The sequence below is a fragment of the Scyliorhinus canicula genome, chromosome 14 (assembly GCF_902713615.1).
Source record: "Scyliorhinus canicula chromosome 14, sScyCan1.1, whole genome shotgun sequence".
Lineage (NCBI taxonomy): Eukaryota > Metazoa > Chordata > Chondrichthyes > Carcharhiniformes > Scyliorhinidae > Scyliorhinus > Scyliorhinus canicula.
The window spans coordinates 22,772,321-22,788,894 of record NC_052159.1 but is presented as its reverse complement, the minus strand read 5'-3'; the positions used below and the strand labels follow the sequence as shown (position 1 = coordinate 22,788,894).

General features: G+C 47.2%; 1 protein-coding gene across 1 annotated transcript in view; it reads left to right on the top strand.

Moving 5' to 3' along the window:
• The window catches only part of LOC119977067 (gamma-aminobutyric acid receptor subunit gamma-3), an 825,027-nt gene that overhangs the window by 710,345 nt on the left and 98,108 nt on the right, over positions 1-16,574 (top strand). Inside the window, exon 7 of the mRNA XM_038817636.1 lies at positions 1,076-1,228. Within this exon, the coding sequence (XP_038673564.1) occupies positions 1,076-1,228 (153 nt within the window). The remainder of the gene's footprint in view (positions 1-1,075; positions 1,229-16,574) is intronic.

The window sequence follows — 16,574 nt, the reverse complement described above, 5'->3', positions numbered from 1 at the left end:
GGATGTTTGCTGTTCGGGTGGAGAAGTGAGGAAGTTGCAGAGGAAGAGGAATGAGTTGAGCTGCAGGGGGTGTAAACCCGAGGATTGCAATGCAGGGAACATTGGAATGTGGAGCTCGGCAGCTGAAAGTGTTAAGTTACTCACCTTCCATGCCTCTTATCGGTGAGCGGGTCTCCAGGTTGGAAGGGCACCTTCTGCTGCTCACTTCCTCAGCCACTTCTGTCCATGCTTGGCTGGAGAGGTTATCCTCTTCCTCCCATCCTTGGGAGAGCTCATCTCACGGCAGCCTCTCAGATCCCACTGCAGGACCTACAGGTAAGAGTGAGAAACCCGGGGAACAGCCTTCCCAGATCTCCTCCCCATTCCTGTGACCGCTACAACCTCAAAATCCAACATGTAATTGAGACATGCCCACCCATGTCATGGTCCTTTGAATTAAAAATTCTTCATTTGACAAATTCACTGTGTTTTGCACCCAACTCCATGATTGATTGGGAGCTATTGCCACAGTTCAAGGAACAAGCCAAGGCAAAGCCCGTCGGTTAGAGCATTGGGCTCCCGACGTACAAATTGTCCTGTTATTCCGGCAGGGACTAAGTTCAACCCAATATTCCTGAGCACCTATTAATTTTTATATTGCACAGAAACAGGTTGTTTATCATAACTGGCCCATGCAGCATTTATGTTTCACACAAACCTTCTCTCACCCCTGTTCATCTCATCGTACAAGTATAATATCGCAATATCATATCCTCATGTGTTTATCTTCATCTTAAATACATCTATACTATTTGCCTCAATGACTCCTTGTGGCACTGTGTTCTATATTCCTGCTGCTCTGTGGGTAAAGAAGTTTCCCCTTAAGTCATGGATTTTTAAATTAAATCTCTTATATTTATTGCCGCTGCCTTTGCTCTCTCAACAGGTTTAACATCTACCCTGTCAAACCTTTTCATGATTTGAAAGATCTCTAAATGGATCACCTCCCAGCCTTCTCCTTTCTACGGAAAAGATAGTTGATTTTCGACGATAGGCAACATCAAACGGCACTAACCGTCTTTTTCTTCTTAAACAGGGGAATATGTTGTCATGACGTTATACTTCGATTTGAGTAGAAGAATGGGATATTTCACAATTCAGACCTACATTCCGTGCATATTGACTGTCGTCCTATCGTGGGTGTCATTCTGGATTAAGAAAGATGCAACTCCAGCGAGGACGGCACTGGGTAGGTTTTGGTGTCATGTTTAGTTCCTAGATACTTTGTTCATTGATTCTTCATTAATTGGCAGAGGAACCAGAGGCAATGTGAGGAAAACATAAAATACACAACGTGTTGCTATGATCTGGAATAAACTGCTTGAGAATGTGGCGGCAAACGATTCGACAAAACTTCCAAACGCGAACGGGGCAAATGCTCAAATGGAACAAAATGTGATGCACTATGGAGAAAGAGCAGGTTCTAACTAATTGGATAACTCTTTCAAAGAACCAGCAGCAGCGTGATGGGCCAAATGGTCACCTTCCGTCCTGTACCATTCTACGATTCCATGAATTTTCCCGCCTGCAATTTAGAGGCATTTAAAACTCATGTGGCATATTTTTTACTATTCCCTGACTGTGCCTATTTCTCTTGGATGGTCCACAAAAGGATTCGGCCTTTGTCTAGTCTTCCTCGTGATAAATCAAACCTGCCAGCTCGATATTTTGAAACCTCCGTTAACGCAACAATTGCCACCACACAATCAGTAATTTAAGAGTGTGATTAAAAAATATCTTCAAAATAAGTAATCACATTATAAATTCCCCATTGTTTTGTGTTTGTCCAGAATATTCAAGACATTGCACATTCTATTGAGGTAAATCCAGGCCTCCTCTTCATGCGTGCTACACAACAAAATATCACTGGTCTAAAGCAGACTCTCACTTGATTCTTCCATCCTGACCATGATGAATTTTCAAAGGAGCTGGATCATTAGGTTCGCTGTAGGTTACACAGATGTTATGGCCATTCTGGAGTCTCTAAGCTTGGTGGCAAGTGCGGAAGTGGGAATGATACCTGATGGTTTAGCACAGTGGGCTAAATAGCTGGCTTGTAATGCAGAACGAGGCCAGTAGCGCGGGTTCAGTTCCCATACCGGCCTCCCCGAACAGGCGCCGGAATGTGGCGACTAGGGGCTTTTCGCAGTAACTTCATTTAAGCCTACTTGTGACGATAAGCGTTTATCATTATTATTATTATTAGGGGTTGGGATAGCTGACCATGCATGATCTTACACTCTTCATCTCATTAAATATGAAATTGCGAGGAGCTCAACAATTCTCAGAGCGGGAGCAGGCAAGAAGGCGCCATCCCTGCCTTGGCCTCATGGGGTTGAAGGTACAGGCGCCATATTTAACGAGCACCCAGACACCTGCACTATCCCTTCCACATTTGCCCGGACACTGCTGCACCCTTCCCCCTGAGCCTTCCTCCCTTAGTCATTGTAGTAATCCACGGGAGGCAGGAGTTCCGTCACCACACCAATATTTATTTACAATAACAATATTACAGGAGGAGCTACAAACAGTGCTGCTAGCAGTCCAGTCAACTTAAGACTGGCTCACAAAGCCTACGCAGGTGCTTATGAGGGCCCCCTCAATGAGCTATCATTGAGGGAGCTCATACTCCAATTGGCCAACCAATAAAGCCAATTGGAGTTCATTACACCCCTCCCCCCCCCCCCCCCCCCCAAGGTCCGAGGAATTCCTGCCAGCTGGCATTCCTCTGAGCTTCTTCCTGCTCCTCATGTCTGGGTCTATCACCTCTGTGTCGTCCGCTGGGTCGTTCTCCGAAGTGGGCAGGGTGCACCTTATAGGTGCCCGTCTTTTCCTTGACGACCTCCTTGGAAGTTGTTCTTCCTCCTCCTAGGGCAGAGGTGTCGCGGCGGCCTCGTCGAGCGTGTCCATCTCCGACTCTGACGACTGGATGACGGGGTGTGGAGAAATTGCTCGGGGCTGGGGTGTGGGTATCCTTTCCGTCTGGGCTATCCCAGCTTGAGGTGGTCCTGCTTCGCCTGCCTCCAGGTGTGGTTCTGCTGCCCTTATTTGTTCTAGGCGTTTCTTCAGCACCTTAACTCCTATCGAAACCTCATAGGATATGGGCCCTGTTTGGGACTCTACCATGCCTTTGACCCACGTTGGTCCATTCCCATAATTTTTGACCCAAACCGGTGCCCCCACCTGGAAATGTCTCTGCTGCCGACTATTATCATGCCCCCTGTGTTGGGCCTCCTGTTGTTTCTCCACTTTCACCGTTAAATTTGGGAAAAGGAGACTCAGCCTCGTTCGCAGCCACCTTCCCATTAGGAGTTCAGCTGGCGGTATGCCCTTTGTGGAATGCGGTGTGGTCCTGTAATCAAACAGCCAGCGGGAGACCTTTGTGTCCATTGACGCTGCCGGCTGCTTCTTGAGTCCCGCTTTAAGTGTCTGGACCGCTCTCTCTGCCATGCCATTGGTCGCTGGATGGTAAGGGACGGTTTGATGTGATGGACTCCGTTTTCCTTCAGGAATTTTCCAAATTCCCCACTTGTGAATGCCGTTCCGTTGTCCGACACCAATACCTCCGGAAGTCCATGTGTTGCAAACGAGGCCCTGAGCTTTTCAATTGTCGATGCTGTGCTTGCCGCATTTACCCGGTGAACGTCCAACCATTTGGAATGGGCGTCCACTATCACCAAAAACATTGAGCCCATGAAAGGGCCGGCGTGGTCAATATGCAGGCGGGTCCATGGTCTGCCTGGCCATTCCCACGGGTGCAATGGCACCGCTGGTGGCACTCTTTGCCCCTGTTGGCACTCCTGGCACCGACATACCAAGGCTGCTATGTCTGTGTCCAACCCTGGCCACCAAACGTAGCTTCGAGCTAGCATCTTCATTTTAGACACCCCTGGGTGTCCATGATGTAACTCAGTTAAGATTGCCTGACGGCCCTGAGCTGGGACTATTACTCGGTCTCCCCATAATAGGATACCGTCTTCTACGGTCATTTGGTCCCTTCTGCTCCAGCATGGGTGCATCTGGGGCTCCACTGGTCTTTCCAGTTCCCCTGTTAGCAGTAAATGCTTCATCTTGGCTAAAACTGGGTCTTTTTGTGACCACAACCGAATATGTTGTGCGTCTACTGGTAGGGTGTCCAAAAAATTTAGAGTCGTTATTGTCTCCTCTACTTTTGGTATTTGCGGCGGAGTGTCCGGGAGGGGAAGTCTGCTCAAAGCATCTGCATTTGCTACTCGCGTTCCCGGTCTGTGCTCCAGAACGTATCTATTTGCCGCCAGTAGCATCGCACAGCGTTGGATTCTAGCTGATGCAATCGGGGGTATTGACTTGTCTTCTTTTAATAACCCTAATAACGGCTTATGGTCCGTCACTATGGTGAATTTCCGCCCGTACAGATACTGGTGAAATTTTTTTACTGCGAATATCACCGCCAGTCCTTCCTTCTCGATTTGGGCGTACTTCCTCTCAGCCATCGCCAAGGTCCACGAAGCATAAGCTATTGGCCGTTCTTCCCCATTCCTTCCTCTATGGGCTAAGACGGCTCCTACCCCGTAGGGGGATGCATCACAAGTGACCACCAACTCCATCCTTGGGTCATAATGCTCTAGGACATTTTCGGATGACAGCTGTTCCTTAATGTCCCTAAATGCTCGGTTTTGGCGGGTGGACCATTTCCATTCTTGCCCCTTTTTTAGTAGCTGGTGGAGGGGTTCTAGGATGGACGCCCTATTTTCAATAAATTTTCCATAATAGGTTACCAACCCTAGAAATGATCGTAACTCCTGGACCGTGGTGGGAGCTGGGGCTTCTTTTATTGCCCTTACTCTGTCTTCTAATGGGTGTAAGCCTGACTCATCTACTTTATATCCCAGGTACGTAACTTGTGGGGCCAGAAAAACACATTTTTCCCTTTTTAGCCGTATGCCTGCCCTTCCGAAACGCCTGAGCACTTCCTCCAGGTTCCTTAAGTGTTCCCTGTTTGTCCTACCCGTGATTAAGACATCGTCCAAATAAATCACCACCTGCGGTAGTCCCTGCAGAATATTTTCCATCGTACGCTGGAATATAGCGCAAGCTGATGACACTCCGAAAGGTAGCCTAGTATAACGAAAAAGGCCCTTCAGGGTTTTGATCATAGCGAACTTCTGGGAGTCCTTGTCCAGTTTTAACTGCAGGTAGGCGTGGCTCATGTCCAGTTTCGTGAACAAAAGCCCACATGCCAATTTGGCATATAGGTCGTCTATTTTCGGGATTGGGCATTTGTTCAGCAGTGCGTATTTATTTGTTTACCGTCTGTTTGAAATCGCCACAGAGACTTATCGAGCCGTCTGGCTTCAAAATTGATACCACCGGCGTTGCCCATTCTGAGAACTGTACTGGTCTGATAATGCCGTCGCGCCGTAACCTTTCTATTTCGTCATCTACTTTCTTCCTTAATGCAAAAGGTACCGGCCTGGCCTTACAAAATTTCGGAAGGGCTTCTGGGTCCACGTGCAAAGTTGCTTTGGCACCTATGATTTCCCCCAAACCTTCCTGGAAGACCTCCGGGTATTTTTGGAGTACTCCACTCAACTGCCCGTTTCTACTCTGGAAAATTTTCATCCAATCTAATTTTAGGTCTTTCAGCCAGTTTCGTCCAATTAAGTTCGGTCCGGAGCCCTCTACTATCGTCAACGGTAATCTGAGCAATTGTTTCTCATATCCCACGGGTACATGAGTCATGCCTAGAACTTCCAGGGGTTCCCCCGTGTAGGTTTTAAGTTTCGTCGATGTTTTTGTTAGGGTTAGTGGCTGCAGTCCATCTTTGATTTTTCTAAATGCTGCCATTCCCATTACTGATACGGCCGCCCCATGTCTATTTCCATTATTGTCGGCCGCCCGTTCACCCGTGGGGTAATCTTAATGGGTTCTGCTTTCTTTGTTGCAATATTATATAATTGTTCCCCTTCGGAGGAGGATGGGGAGTCTAGGTTGTGTACTTCCCTGCGTCCCCACCTGCTATTCCTCTTTTGCCACCTCCTTCTAGGGTTTCTGTCGCTGTTACCCCACTCTGTCTGGTGCCAGAAACGGTCCTTCTCTGTTGGGGGAGCCTCAGCTGGTACTTCCCTCTGTCTCTAGTTAGTCCTGGCAGACTTGGGGGCAGTTCTGGGGATTTTTCCTTTTTCCCTCTATTCCTCAGGTTTTTCCTGAGAGCGGCTATCTGGTAGCAGGACCCGTTGTGATAGTCCCTCTCACAGGTATCTACCTCCATTGGCATGCCCTGTAGTTCCTGCACCCCACTTGCTGCCTTTTCTAGGGACAGTGCGAGCTGTAACGCCTGCCTGCAGTCTAGCTCCGTTTCCGCCAACAGGCGTTTCTGCATTGTGAGGTTGTTTATACCACACACTAACCGGCCCCGAAGCATTTCATTTAGCGTCGGGCCGAACTTATATTTTTCCACCAGCCTTCTCAGGCGGGTCAAGAAATTCGTGACTGACTCCCTGTCTTCCCGCTTCGCTGTGTAGAATCTGTACCTACGCAAAATGAGGGGTGGTTTTGGGTCGTAGTGCTCTTTCACCAATTCCGTTACTTCTTGGAAAGTTTTCGTGTCCAGCGCATCGGGATAAATCAGATTACGTATAATGGCGAAAGCTGAGGGTCCGCACGCCGTCAGCAGGATAAGCCGTCTCCTTTCGTCCGTCAGAATATCATTTGCCACATACTGGGACCAGTCCTCAATAGCCGGGTCGAATGCCTCTAACCTCCCAAAAAGCGGCATTTTTAAAATGGAAAGGCTTACGAGTGCGGCAGCTGGTCTCCGCAAAATTCTTAGTTTACATCGTCGCCACTGTAGTAATCCACGGGAGGCAGGAGTTCTGTCACCACACCAATATTTATTTACAATAACGATATTACAGGAGCAGCTACAAACAGTGCTGCTAGCAGTCGAGTCAACTTAAGACTGGCTCACAAAGCCTCCACAGGTGCTTATAAGGGCCCCCTCAATGAGCTATCATTGAGGGAGCTCATACTCCAATTGGCCAACCAATAAAGCCAATTGGAGTTCATTTCAGTCATCCTTCACATAGCTGGCACAGCCACCACCAGGTCACAAGCATAAGCTCGCAGTTACAGACACTCCACTTCCAGCTCACTATCACCCATTCTGAATGAATGCTAAAGACCAATTTCACCTCCTGAAGTGTTCAGAAAGTGTTTTATCATTTATTATGAGGGGACTGGATTATAAAAGTGGAAATGTTTTGCTGCAAGGGGCATTTGTGAGAGCACATCAGGAATACAGTGTACAGTTTAGTCTCCTTATTTGAGAGAGGCTGTAATAGTATCAGGAAGCAGCCCACAGCAAGTTTCTTTGACTGATTCCGAGGATGATGGGTTATCTTATGAGGAACATTTGTGCAGACATGGCCTCTGTCTGCTAGACTTTAGAAGGAAAGAGGCAGCCTTGAAACAGGTAAGATCCTGAAGGGATTTGACAGGATGGATGCTGAAAACATGTTTCCACTTGTGGGAGACAACCAGTACGAGGGGACAGAGTTTGAAAGTAAGGGGTCACCAATTATAGATAGTTTTTGGTTTGGGCTGTCCTCTTCCCCAGAGAGGAGGAGGCCGGGGTGTTGAATATTTTTAATGTTCAGTTAGATAGATTCTTGATCGACCAGGGAGTCAAAGGTTAAAAGTGGGCTTATGACAGGTGATAGGTGGAAAATATAAACCAGGCTGATTGCAGAGGGGAGATGAAAAAGCAAATAAGAGAAGTGATGATGAGAAAAGACTGGCAGTCAACATAAAGGGGAATTCCAAATCAACTTTCGGCACATCAAGAGTAAAAGGGTGATAAAAAGAGAATTAAGAACATAAGAACTAAGAGCAGGAGTAGGCCATCTGGCCCCTCGAGCCTGCTCCACGACGCAATGAGATCATGGCTGATCTTTTGTGGACTCAACTCCACTTTCCGGCCCGATTACCATAGCCCTTAATCCCTTTATTCTTCAAAAAACTATCTATCTTTACCTTAAAGACATGTAATGAAGGAGCCTCAACTGCTTCACTGGGCAAGGAATTCCATAGATTCACAACCCTTTGGGTGAAGAAGTTCCTCCTAAACTCAGTCCTAAATCTACTACCCCTTATTTTGAGGCTATGCCCCCTAGTTCTGCTTTCACCCGCCAGTGGAAACAACCTGCCCGCATCTATCCTATCTATTCCCTTCATAATTCTATATGTTTCTAAATTCCAACGAGTACAGTCCCAGTCTACTCAACCTCTCCTCGTAATCCAACCCCTTCAGGTCTGGGATTAACCTAGTGAATCTCCTCTGCACACCCTCCAGTGCCAATACATCCTTTCTCAAGTAAGGAGACCAAAACTGAACACAATACTCCAGGTGTGGCCTCACTAACACCTTATACAATTGTAGCATAACCTCCCTAGTCTTAAACTCCATCCTTCTCGCAATGAAGTACAAAATTCCATTCACCTTCTTAATCACCCGTTGCACTTGTAAACCAACTTTCTGTGACTAATGCACGAGCACACCCAGGTCTCTCTGCACAGCAGCATGCTTTAATATTTTATCATTTAAATAATAATCCCCTTTGCTGTTATTCCTACCAAAATGGATAACCTCACATTTGTCAACATTGTATTCCATCTGCCAGACCCTAGCCCATTCACTTAACCTATCAAAATCCCTCTGCAGACTTCCAGTATCCTCTGCATTTTTCGGTTTACCACTCATCTTAGTGTCATCTGCAAACTTGGACACATTGCCCTTGGTCCCCAACTCCAAATCATCAATGTAAATTGTGAACAATTGTGGGCCCAACACGGATCCCTGAGGGACACCACTAGCTACTGATTGCCAACTAGAGAAACACTCATTAATCCCCACTCTTTGCTTTCTATTAATTAACCAATCCTCTATCCATGCTACTACTTTGACCTTAATGCCATGCATCTTTATCTTATGCAGCAACCTTTTGTGTGGCACCTTGTCAAAGGCTTTCTGGAAATCCAGATAAACCACATCCATTGGCTCCCCGTTATCTACTGCACTAAATTAGTTATGCACGACCTGCCCTTTATGAACCCATGCTGCGTCTGCCTAATGGGACAATTTCTATCCAGATGCCTCGCTATTTCTTCCTTGATTACAGATTCCAGCATCTTCCCTTCTACTGAAGTTAAGCTCACTGGCCTATAATTACCCGTTCTCTGCCTACCTCCTTTTTTAAACAGTGGTGTCACGTTTGCTAATTTCCAATCCACCGGGACCACCCCAGAGTCGAGTGCATTTTGGTAAATTATCACTAGTGCATTTGCAATTTCCCTAGCCATCTCTTTCAGCACTCTGGGATGCATTCCATCAGGGCCAGGAGACTTGTCTACCTTTAGCCCCATTAGCTTGCCCATCACTACCTCCTTAGTGATAACAATCCTCTCAAGGTCCTCACCTGTCATAGCCTAATTTCTATCAGTCACTGGCATGTTATTTGTGTCTTCCACTGTGAAGACCGACCCAAAAAACCTGTTCAGTTCCTCAGCCATTTCTTCATCTACCATTATTAAAACTCCCTTCTCATCCTCTAAAGGACCAATATTTACCTTAGCCACTCTTTTTTGTTTTATATATTTGTAGAAACTTTTACTGTCTGTTTTTATATTCTGAGCAAGTTTACTCTCATAATCTATCTTCCTCTTCTTTATAGCTTTTTTAGTAGCTTTCTGTTGCCCGCTAAAGATTTTCCAGTCCTCTAGTCTCCCACTAATTTTGCCACTTTGTATGCTTTTTCCTTCAATTTCATACTCTCCCATATTTCCTTAGATATCCACGGTCTCTTTCTACCGTCCTTCCTTTTTGTTGGTATAAACCTTTGCTGAGCACTGTCAAAAATCGCTTGGAAGGTTCTCCACTGTTCCTCAACTGTTCCACCATAAAGCCTTTGCTCCCAGTCTACCTTAGCTAGTTCTTCTCTCATCCCATTGTAATCTCCTTTGTTTAAGCACAAAACACTAGTATTTGATTTTACCTTGTCACCCTCCATCTGTATTTTAAATTCCACCATATTGTGATCGCTCCTTCCGAGAGGATCCCTAACTATGAGATCATGAATCAATCCTGTCTCATTACACAGGACAAGATCTCGGACCGCTTGTTCCCTCGTAGGTTCCATTACATACTGTTCTAGGAAACTGTCCCGGATACATTCTATAAACTCCTCCTCAAGGCTGCCTTGACCGACCTGGTTAAACCAATCGACATGTAGATTAAAATCCCCCATGATAACTGCTGTACCATTTCTACATGCATCAGTTCTTTCTTTGTTTATTGTCTGCCTCACCATAACGTTACTATTTGGTGGCCTATAAACTACTCCTATCAGTGACTTTTTCGCCTTACTATTCCTGATTTCCACCCAAATGGATTCAACCTTATCCTCCATAGCACCGATGTCATCCCTTACTATTGCCCGGATGTCCTCCTTAAATAACAGAGCTACACCACCTCCCTTACCATCCACTCTTTCCTTCCGAATAGTTTGATACCCTCGGATATTTAACTCCCAGTCGTGACCATCCTTTAACCATGTTTCAGTAATGGCCACTAAATCATAGTCGTTCATGATGATTTGCGTAATCAACTCATTTACTTTATTCCGAATACTACAAGCATTCAGGTAAAGTACACTTATGTTGGTTTTTTTACCTCTGTTTTGAATCTTAACATCTCCAGTTTTATTCCTTTTAGTATTACTGGGCCTATTCACTGAGCTCCCCTCAGTCACTGTGCCTTGTACTGTCGCCCTTTTTGATTTTTGACTGTGGCTTCTCTGCCTTACACTTTCCCCCTTACTTCCATTTGCTTCTGTCCCTGTTTTACTACCTTCCAACTTCCTGCATCGGTTCCCATCCCCCTGCCGCATTAGTTTAAACCCTCCCCAACAGCTCGAGCAAACGCCCCCCCGAGGACAACGGTTCCAGTCCTGCCCAAGTGCAGACCGTCCGGTTTGTACTGGTCCCACATCCCCCATAACCGGTTCCAATGCTCCAGGAATTTGAATCCCTCCCTCTTGCACCATCTCTTGAGCCACGCATTCATCCTGTCTATCCTGACATTCCTACTCTGACTAGCTCGTGGCACTGGTAGCTACCTTTGCGGTCCTACTTTTTAGTTTAACTCCTAACTCCCTGAATTCAGCTTATAGAACTTCATCCCGTTTTTTACCTATATCATTGGTGCCTATGTGCTGACTGTTCACCCCCCCCCCCCCCCCTCCCAGAATGTCCTGCAGCCGTTCTGAGACATCTTTGATCCTTGCACCAGGGAGGCAACATACCATCCTAGAATCTCGATTGCGTCCGCAGAACCACCTGTCTATTCCCCTTACGATTGAGTCCCCTATCACTATAGCCCTGCCATTTTTCTTCCTGCCCTGCTGTGCAGCAGAGCCAGCCACGGTGCCATGAACCTGGCTGCTGCTGCCTTCCCCTGATGAACAATCTCCCTCAACAGTATCCAAAGCAGTATATCTGTTTTACAGGGAGATGACCGCAGGGGACATCTGCACTGCCTTCCTACTCTTGCTCTGTCTTTTGGTCACCCTTTTTCTATCTCCCTCAGTAACTTTCACATGCGGTGTGACCAACTCGCTAAACATGCTATCCACGACCTCCTCAGCATCTCGGATGCTCCAAAGTGAGTCCATCCGCAGCTCCAGAGCCGTCAAGTGGTCTAACAGGAGCTGCAACCGAACACACTTCTTGCACGTGAAGGAGCCAGGGACAGTGGACGTGTCCCTGAGTTCCCACATCGCACACGACGAGCATGACACGGGTCTGGGATCTCCTGCCATGTCTTAAACCTTAGGTAAACTTATACAACTACAATTTCAAAAAATGAAATAAAAAGAAATAAATTAGACAATGAAAAGAAAAACTACTTACCAATCACTTACCAGGGTTAAAAGCACTTCCTCTCCATCCAGCTTCAAATTCCCAAACTCACTCTTGGTTGTGCCTCACTCTGGCTGTGTCTTCTCTGGCTCACTGGGAGAACTCACCCAGGGTTTCAGATGCTCTCTGGTTCTCTCCCTGCAGAGTAAAAGTTATAGGCCAGAAGAAAGAGAGAGAACAAAACAGTAGAGAAAAAGCACCTTCTCCCACTCTGCACCGAATTACCTCACTGCACCAAATTACCAAGTTCCAACTTCCCACTCTGGATGTGCCTCACTCCGGCTGGGTCTTCTCGACTTGCGCAAAGCAAGTTAGGGCTGATTATAGACCCAAGTCCCCCTCTGCTGTGCAGAGGGACCTGGGTGTCCTTGTGCATAAGTCGCAAAAGGTTGGTATACAGTTGTAACAGGTGATTAGGAAGGCGAATGGAGTTTTGTCCTTCATTGCTAGAGGGATAGAGTTTAAGACTTGGGAGATTATGCTGCAACTGTATAACGTGTTAGTGAGGCCACACCTGGAGTATTGTGTTCAGTTTTGGTCTCCTTACCTGAGAAAGGACGTACTGGCGCTGGAGGGTATGCAGAGGAGATTCACTTGGTTAATCCCATAGTTGAGGGAGTTGGATTACGAGAAGAGGTTGAGTAGACTGGGACTAAAGTCATTGGAATTTAGAAGGATGCGGGAGAAAAACATATAAAATTCGAGGCTTAGCCTCATCCAGTTCAAGGTGCTGCACCGGGCCCACATGTCCGGATCTAGGATGAGTAGGTTCTTTGGGGGCGAAGACAGGTGCGTCAGGTGTTCGGGGAGTCCAGCGAACCATGCCCATATGTTCTGGGCATGCCCGGCACTGGAGGAGTTCTGGAAGGGGGTGGCGAGGACGGTGTCGAGGGTTGTGGGATCCAGGGTCAAGCCAGGCTGGGGACTCGCGATATTTTGGGTTGGGGTGGAGCCGGGAGTGCAGGAGGCGAAAGAGGCCGATGTCTTAGCCTTTGCGTCCCTAGTAGCCCGGCGGAGGATCTTGCTGCAGTGGAAAGATGCGAGACCTCCGTGTGTGGAGACCTGGATTAATGACATGGCGGGATTCATTAAGTTGGAGAGGGTCAAGTTCGCCCTGAGGGGGTCGGTACAAGGGTTCTTTAGGAGGTGGCAGCCTTTCCTCGACTTTCTGGCTCAACGATAAGGTGCTAGGTCAGCAGCAGCAGCAACCCGGGGGGGGAATAAAAATTATTTTTTAAAAAAATAGAAACATATAAAATTATGAAGGGAATAGATAGGACAGATGAGGGCAAGTTGTTTCCACTGGCGGGTGAAAGCAGAACTTGGGGGCATAGCCTCAAAATAAGGGGAAGTAGATTTAGCATTGAGTTTAGGATGAACTTCTTCACCCAAAGGGTTCTGAATCTATGGAATTACCTGCCCAGTGAGGCAGTTGAGGCTCCTTCATTAAATTTTTTCAAGATAAAAATAGATAGTTTTTTGAAGAATAAAGAAATAAAGGGTTATGGTGTTCGGGCGGGAAAGTGGAGCTGAGTCCACAGAAGATGAGCCATGATCTCATTGAATGGCGGAGCAGGCTCGAAGGGCCAGATGGCCTACTCCTGCTCCTAGTTCTTATGTTCTTATGTTCTAAAAGGGGAATTACACATGGAGGCTGGGGGCATGGCTGGGGTGTTAAAGGAATACTTTGCATCTGCAACCCAGGAGAGAAGAAGGCTGAGGCGAGATTTGATAGGGGTGTACGAAATCAAGAGGGGGCTGAATAGAGTGAGAAACCGTTCCCTCTCGTAAAAGGATCACAAATGAGACGATCCAGATTTAAGGTGATTTGCCAAAGAAAGAAATGTGATGTGAGAAATATTTTATCCCATAAGTGGTTTGGGTCTGGAATGGTAGTGGAGGCAGGTTCCATTGCAGCATTCAAGATGACATTAGATGATTGTTTCTATTTAAAGGGTTGTGGGGAAAAGGCAGGAGAATGGCACTAAGTGGTAATGCTCATTTGGAGAGCCGGTGCAGATTGGATGGGCTGAATGCACTCCTTCTGCATCGTAACAATTCTGTGGTTCTGTCATTTTGTCATGGGAATGTGGAGTTGAGAGGTCACAATCACATTGGCCTTGATCTTATCAAATGGCGGAGCTGGCCTGTGGGACCGAATTGTGCACTCCTCTCCGAATTTGTATGCTCACATGTACCTACGTCTGAAGAAGTTGCCATTTAACTGAGAATAGATACTATGGGCAGCCGTGTTTAGTGGGAGCAGACGCTGCCCGCCATTGGCTGGGGGCAAAGACTTCTGGTCCCTCTGACAGTGAGCCCCTACTGCAGTTTCTTGGAGACAGGGAATCACTGTCGGTGGGACCAGAAGATTCTGGCAGAGGAAACGGCTGGAAAATCCCACCCGGGAGATTAGACTTGAATCCGGCTCTCTGTAACTGAGGAGAGTCTCTTACCTATTTTTCAACAGGATTTTGTCTTCTCTTTCAAGTTCCATCTCCAAAATCCCGCTTCTCCATCACAGACTTTCTTGATTCCCTTTACATTACTGATTTTAAACTCAACTATTTTGTTCGCACTTTGCATCCAACACATTGTTCCTCCTGCTGGAGTTTGCATCTTTTTAAAGTTCTGTGCATCCATTCTCAGTCACTCTTCCCCAAGGCTGACCCTTTCTGCTGTGGGGACCCCTTTCTTGAGCCCACATTTGCCATCCGCGGGATCGGCAATGTGGGTGGAATAATCTTGAGGGAATCGGGAAATGTAATTCTCGCTGGATAGATCACATTTCCCAATTTTCCCCGCCCCTCGCCGTCACGTGGCTCACGTCCACAAAGGGCAGGAACACCATTTTGATAAGTTTGAATTGATTTAAATGTTGTTAGCTTCCCCCCCCCCCCCCCCCCCCCCCCCCGCCACAGCCAAATGGCTCCCCTCATTAAATATTCATACCTCGCCGATGTGACGTGACGTTGCCGCCACTTACAGCCGGTTTGGCCAGGCGTGAGGCAGTCAAGGTGGTTCCTCTGGGAGCAGCATGGTGGTGCAGTGGTTAGCACTGGGACTGTGGCGATGAGGACCTGGGTTCGAATCCCGGCCCTGGGTCACTGTATGTGTGGAGTTTGAACATTCTCCCCGAGACTGCGTGGGCTTCACCCCCCCAACCCAAAGATGTGCTGGTCAGGTGGATTAGCCACACTAAATTGCCCCTTACTTGGAAAAAGAAATAATTGGGTACTCTAAATTTATTTTTAAAAAAGGGATTCCTCTGGGAGCGTAGAGGTAAGCATAAATTCCGAGGTGGGGGTGGGGGGACGGACACACCCTGGCACAGGCTGTCACTCCATGTTGGCATGGTGCAAACTTGGCAGTGCCAACCTGGATGTTCCAACCTGAGCCCCATGGAGTGGGGGGTTAGCATTGATTATGGAGCAGGGAGAGTGCTGGTTATACCTCCATGGTGTTGGCGGTGGGAAGGGGGGGTGGGGTTCAATACTGCCGGCGGATGTGGGGGATGAGAGGTCGGAGAGAAATACCATCGAAATCTGTCGGAGGGAGGAGCGCCCTATACCTCAGTGATGGGGGCTGGGGTGGTATTTGGGCTCTAGCGTTGACCGGGGCACCCTTTAAAGATGTGCCCGTCTCTGAGGTCCCACCCCGCCAGCATACAGCACGGGCTCTCATTTTGTTTTGTCCAAGATGTTCAAGATTCTGTGAGAAAATTGGCCTGGGCAACTGAGAGTTGCACAGCTTTCTGTCTGAACACTTTGCCAAATTCTGGTAACATTCCACCCAATAATCTTGGTCCCATCCAACCAATACTTTACATTTGCTTCCATCTTCAAATGCAGTCGAGTTGGAGAATTCATCACGGTACGTTTCGGGCTGCTAACATTAGCTGGAGTTTCACTGTACGACCTCTGAACCGAGCTGCAGGGAGGGCAGGCAAATGGCAATAAGTTATTTCTGCTCACTTCGAGCAATTAGCCGGGGAGTGAGCTCGCCGGATGTTCAGGTCGCCTCTCCACAGTTTTGGTCATGGTGGATGATCAGGAAAAAGTTAAATTAGTTTTGTTCAAAAGAGAAATTCCCCTATTCTCAAAGTGAGCCATTATTTTAAGCACACAGCAACTTGGAAATTTCTCTGCGCAGTGCTCATATTCCCATCAATCTGTGCTCTGACACCGTTTTTCAGAGCGCTCATAGTGCTAAGAGACTGAGCCAATAAATTGGCTGCAGTCTGCGTCATTGCTCTTCCCGACTCAAGACCCAAATGTTGTGCCTGACTGTTACAGTGATCACAGCATTTCAAGTGCGTAAACCATACGTAAAAACACTTTAAAAAAAATTAAAGATCTTATTGTCAGCCTGCAAAACACTGCTCTCTACTGTGTATTCGAAAAGCATGTTCAGATTTTTGACAGGTTGGAGGTTAAGAACCCGGGAAAGCTAGGAAATTAATTACACAGGAACATAGGAATTAGGAGCAGAAGTAGGCAATTCAGACCTTGAGCCTGCTCTGCCATTCAATCAGATCATGGCTGATCAGGCGGCACGGTAGCGCACTGGTTACCACTTCT